Here is an 18,286-nt window from a genome sequence, read left to right as displayed (position 1 = left end):
CCCCAAAACTCAAAAGAAGCGTGATTTCACTACCCTCCACTTCAAAATATATTAGATACACTTTTTTTTTTTCATTACACTTTTTTTTTTTTTTTCATTAGCCATAGTCAAAACACAAGTGGTGGCACTGTAACGACACCCCTGGACCAGTCGCTGCTTTTTGTTGCCAAAAGCTGATGCCGCTCTTCGAAAATGCCTCGGTGATTTTTAAGAATTCACCGGAGGGTTCATTTCAATGTTAGAGAGCACATTTGCATGCCATTGTTGGAGACTGCTATAAACCTCACTAAAGACAGAAATAATCTGTTTTGATAATCCGTCACTAAAATGCGTGCAGGCTAAACCGCTGGAAAACAGTTTATCGAATGTATTAAAGTTTTGAGAATCTTGCCCTAGTATTTGAATGAAATCCTTTTGCTTGATTAACTGAGGACTGATCTATATGTCAGTGTCGCAGTTGTCCCAACTTCATTTTTATTGAGGCTTGTTAAGTCAGCACTGGACTAAGTAAGGAAGGAACCTGATTTAAACCAGTGGCCAAGTCTGTGCTGTGGATGGAGAGTTCCAGAGGAATACAAAGGCCATTGTTCTAGTACAGGGGTGCCCACACTTTTTTGGCTTGCGAGCTACTTTTAAAATGACCAAGTCAAAATGATTTACCAACAATAAAATTTTAAAAAACACAAAGCACACGGTACGCAGAAAAACCTTTTGGAAATGAGGTTTAGTGTGATATATATTTCATGTGCTATACTTGAGTTATTCATCATTAAATATCTTTTACCATTATTAACAAATAGTTCTCTTTAGCCCCCAAAATAGAAGGTTTAGTATGCAATATATATATATATATATATTTTGGGGGAAAATGAACTCTTGGCTGTGTCCCTCTAATTGCCCAATCCCAATCTTACCTTGAGTTCAGAAAATCGATAAAAACCTATTTGTTTGGTAAATTTATGCAATTATATCACATTATATTACATTGTACTGAATCATATTGTATTTCATTGTATTGTATTCCACTGAATTGTACGGTATTTTGTGTCTTTGCTGATATGTCTCATTTCTCTTGCTGTGAACCGCCCGGAACTTCCGGTTGGGCGGTATATAAGAAAATAAATTATTATTATTAAGTAATGCATTATCAGACATATTTTGACCTTAAAATCAAACTGGAGTCCTTTATGCGCCAAAAAATAAAGCCCTGTTCACCTATATGCAGATGCCTAAATCGAGTCTACCTAGTGCCCAGCTCACACTCAAAAGTAGACCTGCTTTTGCAATGCCTATATTTTAGACGTTAGGTAGACACCTTAGTATGCTCAACAGCATGTGAGTCTGTAAATGGATGTCTAAGTTGAAGCCACGCCCACACCATGCCTACTCCTATCCTTTTAGGTGTGACTTTTTCCGATGGGCATCCACAAAATTGTGGACATCTGTTTGTAGAATTGCATCCAGCGTCTAACTTCCAATTAGTGTTTGTGTTTATTAAGAATTTGATATACCACTCCCACATTTTACTGGCCTAAGCGGTTTACAATGAAACAATTAAATACAGAAAGGAATTCTATTGAACATATTTCGATAGGAAAGGTAGAGATAGAGATAGATACTATACACAGCCTAACAAGTATCCCTTACGAGTGAAAACAAAAAATAATTTAAAAATAAATTAGTGCTTGTTAAAGTCGTTAATTAGGCTTATCCACTTTATTTGGACGTCTAGTCGATGGACGTCCACATTGTGGACACCTAAAGTTAGATGTCCTTTAGAGAATTTGCCCCACACTGTCTTGCTTCTAACCTACTTTACCCCCTTTATGCTGATCCCTCCACAGGAATTTGGCAGAACAAATAGCATCCAATCCTGCAGTCCTAAAATACTCTTTAATTCAATATATTTTTTCCATACGTATTAGAAAATGACGGGGAAAAAATTTGGCCCCATCCCATCCCTGCAAACCATCTGATCCCATTCGCACAAGCCATGAATAGTTTTATACTGAACTTATTTTATTAAAGTATAAAAAGAAACAATATTCTGTACAATTGTCATTTTATAAATCAGAGTTCTGGCTGCTGAACTAGAGGAAGAGATCTTCAGATGGCAGGGCTTTGTTTATAAATGTTTAGCAACACAGCTACAATACTATTTTATCCTAAAGCAAAAAAAAAAAAAGAAATAGAATTTTTTTTTCTACCTTTGTTGTCTGGTTTCTGCTTTCCTCATCTTCTCGTCAGGCTCTTCCTTCATTCCTCTGTCTGCCTTCTCACTGCCTCTTCCATATGGCATCTGCTCTATTTCTATGCCTCTACCAGAAACTGTTTGCTTCTCCTTTCCATCTCTTCCCCCCCCCCAACATTGATCTGGCACCCATCTTCTTCCCTCCGATCCCCCCACGGTCTGGCATCTCTGTCTTCTTCCTTTCCATCTCTCACTCCCTCCCCAGGTGGTTTTTAACATCTCTCTTCTCCTTTCCTCCCTTCAGATCTGGTGTCTGTTTCCTCCCCCTCCCCCAATGCTCAGGTATCTCTCTCTCCTCTCCCTTTGCCTTCTTTTTCTTTTCTTTTCAGTTCTTCTTTCTCAATTTGTTTTCTACCTCTTGCCTACTATCTTACTTCCCAGTCCTCAATTTCCCTTTCATTGTGTCTAACTACAGCTTGCCACCTCTTTCCCCCTCACCCCTTCCAGTATCTCACTAACTCTATCCTCTTCTCCCAATCCAGCATGTGCCCTTTTTTCTTTATCCCCTCCTTCCATCCAGTATGTGCTCCCCTCCCCATTTCTATTAGTGTCTGCTCCTCCCTCTCTCTCCACTTCCTTTCGGCGTCTTCTCCCCTCTCTCTCCTCTCCACTTCCTTCCAGCATCTTCTCCCCTCTCCCTCCCCACTTCCATGCGGCGTCTGCTCCCTCCTCTCTTCTCCCCATTTCCCTTTGGTGTCTATTCCTCTTTCCCCTCCCCATTGGCATCACTTGACCTCTTCCCCTCATCGAGCCATCTCCCTCCCTCCCTGCCCGTCACCTTCATGGGCGCTTTTCAGAATCAAGGTTTTCTCTCCAAGTGGAGCCAGATGCCACAGCTTTTTCGCAAGTCACGCGTGACTTCCCTGAAGCTTCTCCTCTGATGCAACTTCCTGTTTCTACCTGGGCAGCTCGCTTCAGAGGAGAAGCTTTGGAAGTGTCACTCGCAACTTGTGAGAAGGCTGTGATGTCCGGGCCGCTTGGAGAGAAAACATCGATTCTGAAAAGTGCCCACAAAAGTGAGGGGAAGGGAGAGAGATGGTCCAACAAGGGGAAGAGATGCCCGGACCGCGGCGATCAGGAGAGAGGAGACTGCTGGACCGAATCATCGTGAAGAAGGCTGCTGACCGGGAGGGTTGGGAAGGGAGGCAACACAGGGCAAATACCTGTTTATTTTGTCCTTTGTAAGTAATCAATATGATTGTATGTTTCGAATTGTACTCTTTTTAATTTTTGTACGTCGCTTAGGAATTTGATGTGATCAAATCAAATTTTAATAAAACTTGAAATTTGATTCACCGCTCCACGGGATGGTGAATGATTGTCTTGTCCCCTTACCTGCTGCAACCAATCTTTTTTTTGCCCCATTCCTGCGGGTTACCCACGGCTAGCTGCAAGTAACAGTCACCGTGCCATTCTCTTAATACGTATATCATTAGAAATATAAAAAGAAACTCATCCAGTATTCAAAATCTAATATTATATCGGTGATAGTGTTCAGAAAAATGACTACCAGAAAGCTTTTTCAAATCAAAGTGAAACAGCACCCATTTTTAATCATCGCACTTATCTGAAGAGTATTTTCATAACTCCAATGATGAGCATGAAGAATTATAGCTGAACTGAACGCAGATTTCTTCCTTTCTAATTATTCCTTTCAATAAAGTATAATAAATTTCCACTTCGGTGCACAAACAATATTCAAATGAACTTATGTGTAACTAGTCTTATAGCCCGTTACATTAACGGGTGCTAGAATATGTGTGTGTGTGTCTGTATTTCTTTCTTTCTCTCTCTCTCTCTCCTTAGCCTGTTTCTGTATTTCTTTCTTTCTGTCTTTCTTTTTCCTCGGCTGTCCACCACCACCCCTTGCCTGCTCCCGCTGTCCATTCTCCCTTCCTTTTACCTCCCCTGTGTCTATCACCACCCCTTCACTGCTCCCCTTATCCAGCAGCAGCCCTTCTCCCTTTGTTTTAACTCCCCCCTGTCCAGCAGCATCTCTTTCCTGCTCCCCCTGTCCAGCAGTAGGCCTCCCTTCCTTTTTCTGCCCCCCCTGTCCATCAGCACCTCTTCCCCTGTCCAGCAGTACCTCTTTTCTGTTCCCCCTGTCCAGCAGTAGGCCTCTCTTCCTTTTTCTGCCCCCCTGTCCATCAGCACCTCTTCCCCTGTCCAGAAGTACCTCTTTTCTGTTCCCCCTGTCCAGCAGTAGGCCTCCCTTCCTTTTTCTGCACCACCCTGTCCAGCAGCACCTATTTTCTGTTCCCCCTGTCCAGCAGTAGGCCTCCCTTCCTTTTTCTGCCCCCCCCGTCCAGCAGCACCTCTTTTCTACTCCCCCTGTCCAGCAGTAAGCCTCTCTTCCTTTTTCTGCCCCCCCTCCATCAGCACCTCTTCCCCTGTCCAGCAGCACCTCTTTTCTGCTCCGCCTGTCCAGCAGTAGGCCTCCCTTCCTTTTTTTGCCCCCTCCGTCCATCAGCACCTCTTCCCATGTCCAGCAGCAACCTTTACCTCCGTTCTTTTTTGTCTGCCCTCCACCGACATCTGCCTCAAGCCGCCGCGGCCTGCGCCTTGCTCCCACTCCCTCCTCGCCGTCGCGCGCCGTCTCTCCCCCCCCCCCGGGGAAGCTGCGGGAAGAGGAGGAAGCCGGGGTTGCGCGGAGCAGCAACGGCAACAGCTTGGCCGTGCAACCAGCGCTAGGCAGAGCTGGGGTCGGGCATGGACCTTGCGTCGCCCGGGCCGGCTCCTCACTTCGCTCGTGTAGGCGTTCGGCAGCTGGCTGCAGTCCCCGGCCTGCTTTCAAAGTTCATTTTTTAGTTCAAAGCCGACGCCGCAGCTCCTCTCTCGATCCCCGCCTAGTGCGATTCGAGAGAGCAGCTGCGGCGGTGGCTTGAGCTAAAAAATGAACTTTGTCAGGTAATTGCAAGTGTTCAAGCTCGCTGCCAGAGAGAGAGAGAGATGCTGGTAAGCACGCATGCACACTCTTGTGGCCACATCCCGACAGATCAGATCTCAGGGAACATGTGGCAAGAGTACGCATGCACGCTTAGCATTTTATTATTATAGATAAAGCTGAAGTACTATAATCCATTTCTCCCGCTCCACATTTTCTGCAATGTTTCCACCAGTGCTGTCTTTAGTGAAATTTCATGCTATCATACCCAACTGGGATCCCAGTTTCGGCAAAATATCTTCAGTAATTCCACTATAAATAACACTTTCTTCATCATCAACTCAAAGCTTATTATTCTATAAGCAAGATAATCATAAACTTCTCATATTCTTTCCATGGTTCATTATTAGGAATTCCTTCCTCTACTTGATAATCATCAGAGGATGCCAATTTGAAAGCCGTTCTTTATGTATCTTTTACACCTGCTTTCTTTGAGGTCTGTCTTCTGTAGCAGAAGAGATAGGTAGTCATGTTTTGCTTTTTACTTATTTTACCTCACCAGTTTTACACCTTTTTGTGCTTTTAAATATTTTACAACAACTTTACTTTCTGGTTTTTGTTGAGTGGGTTTAGATGTTAGAGAAAGCATTCATTTTTATGTATTTCTTAGCATCGGCTTACACTGTTCTGAACCAGCTGGTGTTATCCCTTCCCACCAGCAGATGGAGGTAGAGAAAACTGAATTCAATCAGTGACATCACTGGATATATTGTGTGGTGCTCTCTGGAACAATCCAGTATCTTTCTCTACCTTCCAGCAGGTGGTAGGCTCTGATCTGGTGCTCAGTCTTTGGCCTAGCGCCTCTGTTTGCTGGTGCAAGGGACAATAGTTTTTTCATGGTACCTTTTCACCTTAACAGCACAATACTATAACCCTTAGGAAAATAGCCAATACTATCCTAAAAATGATACTACTAAAGAATTGGCTAACACACTTAATCCCTTGAGTAAAAAGTCTGAATTACAGAAAAAAATAAGAAAAAAAGGAAAAAACTTCTATAAATAATGGGCATCAGATACTGTGAGATACTGCCTGAGCCATAAGTTCCCGTTTATCCATTAAGGGCTCATACTGATGTCCATTATTTATAGAAGTTTTTTTCCTTTTTTTCTTATTTCTTTACTATTTTTTTCTGTAATTCAGACTTTTTACCCAATTCTTTAGTAGTACCTTTTCACCTTGCCATCTCTTTTCCCTTTCTCCTCTACTTAAGAACCTGCCTCCCAGGCCATCTCTTTCCCTTTCTCCTTCTCTACTTAAGAACCTGCCTCCCAGGCCATCTCTTTTCCCTTTCTCCTTCTCTTCTTAAGAACCTGCCTCCCAGGCCATCTCTTTTCCCTTTCTCCTTTTCTACTTAAGAACCTGCCTCCCAGGCCATATCTTTTCCCTTTCTCCTTCTCTACTTAAGAATCTGCCTCACAGGCCATCGCTTTTTCCTTTCTCCTTCTCTACTTAAGAACCTGCCTCCTGTGAACCAAGCTGTTGTGCTTCAAGATCTACTCTGACTGTCTTCCTCCCAATCCTGTATTGGCTTCTGCTTTGTCTACTCCAGGTTCAGCCTTTGTCTTCAGGGTTGTCGAGAGGGTCCTAATGCTCTTTCATTGAGAGAGGACAGACAGCTATCATAGTGAAGTCATTTTTTCTAAGAGTCCTTTCATTAATAATTTCCTTCAACTATACTGAGCATATGGAGTTTAAAATACTAAACTCTGAGATTTGTATGTTTTTGTTTTATTTTTCAAAAGCAAAGTGGCTGCTTACACCCAATATGTTATCTTCTGTTCTTTTGCTAGGCAGATGAGCTGTCTTTGCCCTGGAGTCCTCCATTTCCTGGAGGAGTTGAAATGCCAGTATGCTCTTCTGACATCTCCCACTATGAGTTTCAGGTGGAATTAGGTAATGTCTTCCTGTTTTATCTCTATGTTGCAGCCAAATGTGGCATTTCTATCCCATGTAGTCCTTCTTGATGGTATTATAATGATCTTTAAGAGTAACATATATGTTAATACCAGGCATTATACAATTTTTAAATGTAAGAACTTCCTTAAAGTTGCAGATTTATACACTTCCAATTCTTACCTCCTGTTTTCAGGCCACATGCACATTTTGACAGGGCCTCTAGCCGAAACTCTGCAATGTAGCCACATATATTTATATCAGCTCGAGAGCAGGTGGAAATATATTGTAACATAGTAAATGACGGCAGATAAAGACCTGAACGGTCCATCCAGTCTGCCCTGTATCTCCATGCAATATAATGTCACAATTAAATGTTCTTTTTTTTTCTTTGTTTCTGGGTCATAAACCTTAGAAATTCACCAGGTACTGTCCTTAGGTTCCAACTACTGGAGTTGCTGTTGAAGCTTAACTCTAGCCTATCCAATTCAAACTGTGAAAGTTTGCCCATTCATATTCTAGTTAGAGATCTTCTGTGTTCAGCTCAAGCTTTTATGAATTCCATCACCGTTGTCCTCTCTGCCACCTTCCTTGAGAGGGCATTCCAAGCATCCACCACCCTCTCCGTGAAAAAGAATGTCATACATCATGACTCTATCTGTGTTCCAGAAAAACTACTCCCCCAAACATAATACTTTATATGCACATAACCCCTGGGGTCATTTTTAACAAACAACCCTTTTTTTCAGGTAGAACAAGGATTTACTGCAATTAAAATTACCCTTGAGCTAGCTCTTTTAGGAGTATCTGACACCACATGCTTTCCTTCAGTTGGCTGTAGAAAATGGTGCAATCATGGTAAAACTATATTCAGAGGGATAAGAAATACTATACTTGCAATTCCTGACTCAATTTGAAAATCATTTCCCAGAATGACAATACCTGTTGGCATTTTCATCTCATGCCTGGGAGAGCCCTATATCTGAGGCCAGATTCTGTACATTTTTCAGATGTTAGCTAAGATGAACAATTTATGTAGAACCAAAACAATTTAGAGAGTCTTCCATATATCAATTCAGCCATCTTTAGAGAGCATTTCCTAAACTAGAAACAGTGTCTACCATTGACTTCAACATCAAATTGACATGTCTTGCCCAACAACCACTTCTTAGGGGAGAGCACTAGACCCTAGACAGATGTCATATTTTAGCCTAATTCCTTTCCAATGCTCACATCAAAATGCTGATGCACTTATATAAAATTAAATCATATTTTAGATTTCTGAATTTGTAACTAATTTGACATTCTTCTGTAAGCACCACACCTTAAGTGCTAATGGCTAGCTCAACTGCCTTATTTGCAAAGTACGCAATATACTTTTCTGTTGGATTACAGGAAGAGGATTCAATGATTTAACTTCAATCTACCTCGCTCGCCATACACCTACAGGAACACTAGTGACAGTGAAAATTACTGACCTGGAAAGCTGCTCAGAAGAACATTTAAAAATCCTACAGGTAAATGAAGATAAGTTTAAAGGTTCTGCATTATGATATGCACAAAATAGACTATCAAATTAGAGGTCTGCACGGGAACGGGGATCGCGGGGATCCCGCGGGTTCCCCCCCTGGCCCACGGGACTCCCACGGGGATGCCCCCTGACCCACGGGACTCCCACAGGGACGCCCACAGGGATGAAAACAGCCTACCTAAATTCTGGCGATGCAGGCATGCAGCTTACAAGTCCAGCGTCGCGGCGGGAAATAGCCATGCTGAGCAGTGAGCTCAGCACGTACACAGATGAAAGCCTTGCTTGCTGATTGGTCCGGCGGCCCCGCCCCGCCGTGCCGCCGGACCAATCAGCAAGCAAGGCTTTCATCTGTGTACGTGCTGAGCTCACTGCTCAGCATGGCTTATTTCCCGACGCGGCATTAGGCTATTTTTGTCATTTCGGGTGGGGGGTGGCAGCAGCAACCTGAAAAAGAAATCATCCTGGCCCGGGTCGGTGTCATACTCCGGAACTTCTATCTCTTCCAGCAGCCCTCTCCCTTCCGGCCTGCTTCCGGCCACACCCCCTGCTCCGCGGCTCTCTTCGGCAACTCAGTAGCAGCGATCGACACAAGCTTCTGACGTCGGGGCCTACCCTCTGCGAGTCCCGCTTGTTTCAACTTCCTTTTTCCACAAAGGCGGGACTCGTAGAGGGAAGGCCTCGATGTCGGCAGCTTGTCTTGATCACTACTGCTGACGAGTTGCTTAAGAGAGCCGCAGAGCAGGGGGGTGTTGCCAGGTGCAGGTAGAAGGGAGAGGGCCAGATGCAGGACTCGTGGGTGAGGGAGGAGAAGAGAGAGAGAAAGAGAGAGGGGAGGGAAACAAAAGGAAATGTTTCATACTGGGCTGGGCCGGAGTGGAGGGAGGGTGGAAAGATTCTGGCTACAGGGTGCAGTAACAAAGGAAAAGGGGAGAAAGCTGAAAATGGAGATAGTGACACAAAGAAGAGAAAGAGTAAGCAGGACCTACTGAATAAGGATAGAGATACAGAGGGGACATGAAGAGGAGGTGAAATAGAGACATAGAAGTAATGCTGAAAAAGTGTGGGGGGGGGGAGATAAAGACATTGAAAAGGCAAATGGTGAACATGGGGTAAAGACAAGGACAGAGACAAATGAAGATTCTGAAAAAGTGGTGAGATAGGGATATAGGTGAGATGGACACAAAGAAGGGTGATGCTGGAAAATAGGTGGAATGGTAATTCTGACAAACACAGAAGGGAAATGCTGGATCAAGGAGAGATGGGGCTCAGGCTGGATGGAATGAGGAGAAATGCCTTGTTGGCCCGGAACTTCCTCTCCTACATCAGAATTGACGTCAGGGAGCGGAATGCTGGTCAGCACGACGCTTCTGCAGGGAAAGCTTGGGACAGCGGTGGCTTGGGGGCTATTCCCCGATGGCGGTGGCAGCAAACCGAGTGGCTTGGGGGAGGGCACGGAGAAAGAAAGAAAGGGGGCAGACAGAGAGACAGAAAGAAGGGGGAACAGGGAGACAGAAAGAAAAAGTTGGGGGAGAGAATGAGGTCTGGAGGAGAGGAAACATACAGGAGGCTGAAAGAAAGGAAGAAAGATTGGATGCACAGTCAGAAGAAGAAAGTGCAACCAGAGACTCATGAAATCACCAAACAGCAAAGGTAGGAAAAATGATTTTATTTTCAATTTAGTGATCAAAATGTGTCTGTTTTGAGAATTTATATCTGCTGTCTATATTTTGCACTATGGCTCCCTTTTACTAAACCGCAATATCGTTTTTTAGCGCAGGGAGCCTATGAGCATTGAGAGCAGCGCGAGGCATTCAGCGTAACTCCCTGTGCTAAAACCTACTATTATGGTTTAGTAAAAAGGGAGGGGGTGTATTTGTCTATTTTTGTATTTTGTTACCGAGGTGACATTGCATAGAGTCATCTGCCTTGGGAAATGTATATGGCAGATATCTTTGTTTTGTGTTCAAAAGAAAAGGAAATGCATTTCTGGTTTTATTTCTACAGTGTTGAAGTACTTGTTGGCCCTTGCTGTGACTGGTGGGGATCCCCAAGCACCGCCAGCAGAGGACCTCCTCTAGAGATGGTCAGAAGTCCGCTCCACCAAGCGCAGCAGTCGCTGGCAGCATCCATGAGCCACTGAGGTGCCAGCATCTGTGACTCAGGGACGCTACTGCTGCCTGCCAAGCTTGGCAAAAGGGACCCCAGGCCAACTGCAAAGGAAGTCCTCAGCTGACAGTTTGTGGGCTCTCATCAGCTGAGTATTTATATTTTATATTTACATTAGAGGTTCTGGTAGAAACCCATTTACAAAGTATGTATTCTTCCCAATTAATATTTCCAAATTCATAAAGTCTCTTTGCTTATTTGTAAATGGGTCTCTACCAGATCCTTTAATTCAGTAGCATAATTAAATAAAATAACTATTTCTGAAGTTTATAGGGAAGGATGGTGACGGAGGGGATTCCTCGCGGGGACGGGTGGGGACGGAGGGGATTCCTCGCGGGGACGGATGGGGACGGAGGGATTCCTCACGGGGACGGGTGGGATTTTGGCGGGGACGGGTGTGGACGGGTGGGATTTCTGTCCCCGCGCAACTCTCTATATCAAATACAAAAATTATCTAGGAACACAGAGACAGACAATTATAGAGCTGTTAATGAGCAGGACTCATCAATCACACACATACATAAAAAAATGAGGACATCGCCTCTGAGTAGGAGGAACATCCTGATGTGCCTTTTAGGAATTAGGGACTAAGGGCTAGATTCACTAACCCTCCGATCCGATTCTCTCTCCTTATATACCTCTCCTTATATACCTCCCGTTCCTCAGTTAAGTCACTCTTAGCGTTACATTTCTCCTCCACTGCCAACTCCAGACTTCATTCCTTTCACCTAGCTGCCCCCCTATGCCTGGAATAAATTATCCAAGTTTGTCCATCAAGCCCCTTCCCTTTCCTTGTTTAAAAGCAGACTGAAAACCCACCTTTTTGATATAGCTTTCAATCCTTACCCTACTCCTCAGCCCTCCAACACAGCCTGCTGATTAACTGTTCCCCTTAACTATATCCACAGCATCCTATTTGTCTGGCTTGCCTGTTTAGATTATAAGCTCTTTCGAGCAGGGACTGTTTTCTTATTCTTTGTGACTCTGTGCAGCACTGCATGCGTCTGGTAGCGCTGTAGAAATAATTAATAGTAGTAAAGAATCTTTACAGCAGTTGACTGGATTAGCTATAGCCATTGAGGGAGTAAAGAGGAAGACCTGCATAAAAAGCTGCAGTAATCAAAACGTGAGATGATAATAGAGAGAAGGTGAATGCGTATTATATTAGCTAACCACAGAACTAAGGGGGCAGAAATGTTCTCTGGCTATTAATAACACTGTAGAGGAGAAGCATTAAAAATGATTACATGGATACTCTATCCCCCACTGTAATGAGTCAAATTAAAAATAGATTACAGAAACCAGTGGTACCTTTGTTGCCTACTGTTAGTCGTTGAGAGGGTTGGCTAGGGGGAGGAAGGGGTGGACTTGCTGTGGGGTAGTTTCTTGTTGGTCAAGTCTGGGTTATAAGAACCAAAACTTGGACTCATGCTGTTTTGCCAGTGTTGTATTTCAGAGGTTTTTAGTTTTTACATTACTGTGAAAATTCTGTACCAGCGTATATGTGCTTGACTTGTTTTCTTTAATAAATTTTAAAAAAAACAAAAAAATAGACTACATGGACTGTGGAAAGTTAGGATGCTTGGCGCTGATAGGAAGAACCTGAGTCACATATAATAGTGGTCATGGTTTGTCCTGGTCTACAGTGGGCTTTAAAGCAGTGAATAGTAGCATTCCTTATTCTCCCCTAGTCTAATCTAGTTGGAAGCTGTAACATGTTATGTTGAGACTAAATGGTAACTCGCATATTTTCATTTTACTCTCCAGAATGAAGTGATCCTATCCCACTTTTTCCAGCACCCCAATGTTATGCCACTATGTACTGTGTTTACAGCTGGGAACTGGCTTTGGGCAATCTCTCCCTTCATGACCTATGGTGAGAATTAATGTTTTAAGAAACTGAGCAGTGAGTAGTGAATCAACTTTTAAAGGAAAGGAACTTTATACTGTACCACTACATTCGTATTGTTAGGTCTGTACTATTAGTGTAATGAAATAAGACTTTAAGGACCCCAAAAGGCATATCTGGAGTAAGCATAAGGGCAAGATTTCACATGGGGAAATTTTGGTTTTAGGGGTCATATTTGCGAAAGGGGCTGGACTCAGGAATAACATAAATGATTTTTTTCACAGAATTAGTAGTAGATGCCATACAGTGGAGGGAATTAGAACAACCCCTGACTAACTGTTCCATTTGACATGGAATTTGGAGGTGAGTTTGAAGGTACTTGGTACAGGTGTTCAAAACCACTACGGAATTCCAGGAATTTGAATTTGAGCTCAATTCCATAATTGACAGTCTTTAGATGTTGAGTTTTATTTACATTTACATGTCTGAGGGCAGTCATTTTATAAAGGGTTTTTCTGTATGTTAAAGTCTGTGTCTCTATGTGCAGCAAGGATCAAAGCAGCTACGCAAATGGGTGACATTGTTAAGGTTGCGCCACTTGGAATTAGCTTCCTTGGGATTAAAAAAACTGTGGAAAAGCTTTTTAAGGGTGTACAAAAGTTCCCGTGCCAGCTACTGTAATTGTAACTGTCAGTCCTTTAGATCAACGGTTGCAGCTGTTCATGAAATGCCTTATCTGTCAATCACCGCCTCACAACAGTTTTGTGCTGAAAACAGCTTCAAAATTTATTTTAATTTGATCTCACAAAGTCTATTTTTAACATGCATGAAGTGGAACCAGGATTTAAGTGATGCCCAGGTTATAATCATAAAATGTCAGTCACAAGCGATATGCCTGCTGTATGTATGTTCTTATGTTGTTATGAATGAGTTGTGCATTGTCAGTGACTGTTCAAAATGTACCTGAATCTCACTATGAGCTTGAAAAATTAGAAAGATTAAATTGAGGAAATACTGGGTAAGCATAAGACATTAGGTAAGCATTCTGAAAAACATTCATTCTGAATTTCCTAAGTCAAAAAAACAAAGCCTGATAATAGTAATCATAAACAGCAAGTTTTCAAAGATGAACAGTCTCTTGTGACTCATTGACTTTGTCTGCATACAGGTCTCCGCGAGGTGCCATTGCCTTTGCTCTGAATACATCAGCAATACCAAACAGGGAGCAAAGTACAATTCTGGGGTTCAAAAAGGGACTGGATGACTTCCTGGAAGCGAAAGGGATAACAGGGTACAGATAGAGATTTACCTTACAGGACATTGAGTGAACAGGGTATGGGTATTTTAAGTTAGGTAGGGAACACTTTCAGGTCATGGACCTGGGGGGCCGCCGCGGGAGCGGACTGCCGGGCACGATGGACCCCTGGTCTGACCCGGCAGAGGCAACGCTTATGTTCTTATGTTCTTATGTTGCCATGGCGCTGTGAGGGGAAACTACCTTCCTCTGGCTCCAAAGCGTTGAAGGGGACAGAGCAAATCAATAGGATTTCCATGATGGCATCTCCTGCTTGGTGCTAGTACAAAGATAAAACTTCAGTTCTAAGAGCTCAGTCAGAAAGCAACAGCACCATAAAAGACAGAGAGCTCAGAGCCCCAGTAGATATACATTGAATTGCTACATTAAAACTAATAAGGAAGATAAGCCCTTCACCACCTCTAGTGTCATACCATTCTAGAAATATAATATCAAGTAGGATTTATAGGGGGGAGGCAGGTGGCATATGGAATCCGGAGGGTGTTGAATTTGGTGTGGCAGGTGAAGAGATCTGGGTCTTTTTGATTGGCAGTAGCAGTGGATGCCAAGAAGGCTTTCGATCGTGTGGATTGGAAGTTTATGGAGGCAGTGCTCAGACAGATGAGAATGGGACAACATTTTATCTCCTTGATTCTAACACTGTGCCAAAATTAATGGGGCTTATTCCACACCCTTTGAGCTTCATCTTTGGACGAGACAGAGGTGCCCGCTTTCCCCATTGCTTTTTGCTTAGTGATTGAGCCCTTGGTGCAAAAGATAAGGCACTCGCACACAGTACGGGGTTTACAAATTCATGGGGTGGAGCATAAATTATCTCTACTTGCGGACAATATTTTAGTTATTGTGGAGGGATCGGTAAGGTCACTTCAGGCATTACAGGATCTTATGATTGAATATGGGCAGCTTTCGAGGTTCAAGGCCAATATGACTAAAACAGAGATTTTGAATATCTCGGTGCCAGCCAATGAAATCCAGGAGATACAGCACAAGGTTCTTTTTAAGTGGGTAAAGGGCTCCATTAGATATTTAGGGGTATAGATAGGAGTTGATTGGGCCTTAATTATATCACGTTGTTTTGCCTTAATTATATCACGTTGCCTTCTTCGGTGGTGCAGGATTTTGCTCGTTGGGACAAATATCTTTTATGGATGGGTAGAATGGAAGTAGTACAGATGATGGTACTACCTAAATTTTTGTATTTATTTCAAGTTTTGCCTATTGAAATTCCTAAAGTATATTTTCAAAGATGGCATAGGAGCATTCTGAAACATATTTGGGGGGGGTAGGCATCCCAGAGTGGCTCAGTATGCCATGTTCAAGTTTAAGAAGGAGGGGGGATTGGGCATTCCCAAGGGCATTCCCAATTTGGATATGTATTATCGAACAGCACAGCTTAGGGCGGTTGTGGATTGGCATGCACTTCTTCCCAAATTATGGGTGCAGGTGGAGCAAGGGCTTTTAGAGGGACCAAGAGGCGTTAGTACTCTCCGTTGTCTCCCTTAGATGGGTTTAGGAGATAAGGAATTAGGAGAGATAGATAATCCATTTACTAGGTAGATTTTACAGGTGTGGAAAGGGGATTTTAAGTAGCTGGTGGGTAAGGCCCAGGGTGTTCAATTTCTTCCTATATTGTTTGCACCCGATTTTCTCCCAGGTAGGGAGGGGGGACATTTTTAGGCAATGGGAAAGTAGGGACCAACAGTACTTTTGCCAACTCTTAGAGGGGGAGAATATCCAGTTATTCCCAGATGTTCAGGCTCAATTTCAATTGGAGCAGGGGGATTACTTGCAGGTGAAAAATTATATAATGAGGGCTAAAGTAGGGGAACCTAAGGCATTACAGCACTCTCAGTTTGAAATGTTATTAGGGGCTCCAGTATGGACTTGGGGATCATGTATATGGGGGAGGAATGGGAATAGATTGCTATGAGAATTCACCATATAGCAGTGGCACCGCAATTGGTGGAAAATGCAATTAAGCTCCTACTGATATGGTATATCATACCAGCCCTGCTCAATAAAATATATACTTCATATATAGATCAGTTTTGGAGAAGGTGTGGTCAAAAGGGTACATTTTATTACATGTAGGGATGCCCACGGATTACAAGGTATTTGGGACAGGTCTTTGACTATGTGGGTCAACTTCTTCAGAGCCAGGTGGCCATGAGGGCAGAAACTTCATTATTGGAGGTGCTACCTGGGGTGGTGAATGATACCCAGGATAAACTGGCTAGGTTGGCATTTATAGCTGGCTGGGTGTTGGCCTATTATTGGAAGAGTCCAACGATGCCGACTGACAATGATGGACAAATTGGGGCGGGTATGTGAGCGCTATAGACTATCTGCCTTACTGACCCGTCGCTGGCAACAATATGTAGATATATGGGATAGATTTTTAGAGGTAGAGGGAAGGGACACGCTTTGCCCTGATGAATAAAACAGGGATGGGTGGGGCCTTGTTGGGGTATGGAGTTGGCCCCTTATTAGTATTAGAGGACTCCTCTATGTAAGGGGATGGGAGATGGGGTAGGTTGGGATCTCTTGGTCGTCTCTCAGGGGAGAGGTGGGTTAAGAGGGGTGCTAGAGTAAGGGGGGCTAGGTTCTTAAGGGGGGGTTATTGTGTTGGGGTGGTTTCTGGAGGGTTTCTGGGATGAGGGGTGCACCGATTGTGTGAATAATGTGTTATTACACTTGCTGTGGAAATTATGTTGATTGTATTGCTTTGTTCTGTATTCCCAGTTGGATTTGCCAGTGTTATAAATAAAGAATTTCAAAAAAAAAAAAAGAGGTATTGACCATATAACCCTTACATGAGGTCTAGACCTCCAAAGGCACAAAGTCAGTATCAACAAAATGAAAAGTTAGGAGAGAAATAAAATGCAGAAAACCTCTAACTGCAAGCCAGTTAAACCAGAGCTTAGTTTTTGGATATTCCAAAATTTTGGAGATCCCAGAACGAGACAAAACAGCTCACTTTCTAAACGATCAGGAAGCTATAATATTGGGCAACTGGATCCTAAATATTATCAGAAATGGATATAGATTGCATCTGAAGTCTGACCTATGATTCAAGAACTTAATCCTCTGTGCACATCCTTTGGATCAGTGCAAAATCTTGCAAAAGAAAATAGATTCCCCCCTCTTTATGCAATAGAACAGATATTATCAGAGTGGAATAGGGGATTTTACTTCAAATACTTCCAAAACGTCAAGAGACTAATCTTGGATAAATTCAGCATGAATTCAGTAGGTTTTATTTTGTCCTTTTTACGGAAAGACCATTGGCTGGTATCTCACAACCTCAAGGATGTGTATATGACATAGGCCCCCCACATGTACAGGCAGCAGACAATTTAAGCCAGAAAAAAGTCTGTATGCTTTTACTCATGCAGTTGGGTTCACTATATAATTTTCTCTCTCAGGTGTACAAATCAATTTAATTTTAGTAATCCTTCAATGTAACCATCTGACAAACACAAAAATGTGTTCTATAATAGGCATGACAAACACAAAAATGTGTTCTATTAATATGTGCCCCTCAAATATACTGTTTACTAGTCCTTAAGCCCGCTACGGGTGCTAGAATAGACTTCTTTCTTTCTTTTCTTTTCTTTCTTCGCTTAGGGTTTTATTATAGGGGATATGAGGCCTCTTCTACCTTGCAGGCTGTAGTACTCAAAACTTCTTCGTAATGGTCCCTCAGCTATTACTAGCAGGAAACAGAGGCTACCTTCAGCCACCATTGGTAGGGCAGGGTAGTCTTCCCTCAACTCCCTCTACAGGGCCTTTCTGATTCTTTCATATTTAGAAGGTCTGTTCTCCCTGATCCTAGGCTATGGCCCTTCTGCCTAGGCTTCCAGAGTTCGGGTCTGTTAAGGTGACCTGGGAAGAATGTACATTAAGGGGAACAAGGGTTTGCCTAGGAACTTCCTCACATTCCCATTTACCAAAAACAAGGTTTTTTTTCAAATTCTTGAACAGACATTACAGACGACTTGTAAGCATTTCTTTTTATTTTCTCCTTGTATTCCAATCACGTCTTGTCCTGTTCTTTGTTTTGTCAATTTTTTTATTAGTTTGTTTCCCCGCCCTGTTTACTTTTTACTGTAAACCACTTAGATTTTAACTGTGTTTTATATTTGTGATATTTCATATAAACTGAGCTGAACTGAATTAGTATAAAGTGTAACCCTTTGGCCTGTCTTCTGTGCCAAGAGTCATCTTGAAGTGTATAGCAGCAATAGCATAACATACACAAGGAATTTTTGTATTCCCTTATTTAGACTACTGACTGATAACATAATAGACCTCAAGCAGTCACTTCTCTAAAT

The 18,286-nt window shown here is 42.9% G+C and overlaps 1 protein-coding gene across 4 annotated transcripts in view; it reads left to right on the top strand.

The window, feature by feature from the left end:
* The window catches only part of STRADB (STE20 related adaptor beta), a 106,821-nt gene that overhangs the window by 38,521 nt on the left and 50,014 nt on the right, over nucleotides 1-18,286 (top strand). For all 4 annotated transcript variants that reach the window (XM_033944585.1, XM_033944583.1, XM_033944584.1 and 1 more), the window contains 3 exons: nucleotides 6,989-7,091; nucleotides 8,487-8,608; nucleotides 12,556-12,664. In XM_033944585.1, the coding sequence (XP_033800476.1) occupies nucleotides 6,989-7,091; nucleotides 8,487-8,608; nucleotides 12,556-12,664 (334 nt within the window). The remainder of the gene's footprint in view (nucleotides 1-6,988; nucleotides 7,092-8,486; nucleotides 8,609-12,555; nucleotides 12,665-18,286) is intronic.

Source organism: Geotrypetes seraphini, chromosome 5 (genome assembly GCF_902459505.1).
Source record: "Geotrypetes seraphini chromosome 5, aGeoSer1.1, whole genome shotgun sequence".
Classification (NCBI taxonomy): Eukaryota; Metazoa; Chordata; class Amphibia; order Gymnophiona; family Dermophiidae; genus Geotrypetes; species Geotrypetes seraphini.
The sequence above is the reverse complement of the archived record's forward strand: the minus strand, read 5'-3'. Positions and strand labels throughout refer to the sequence as shown.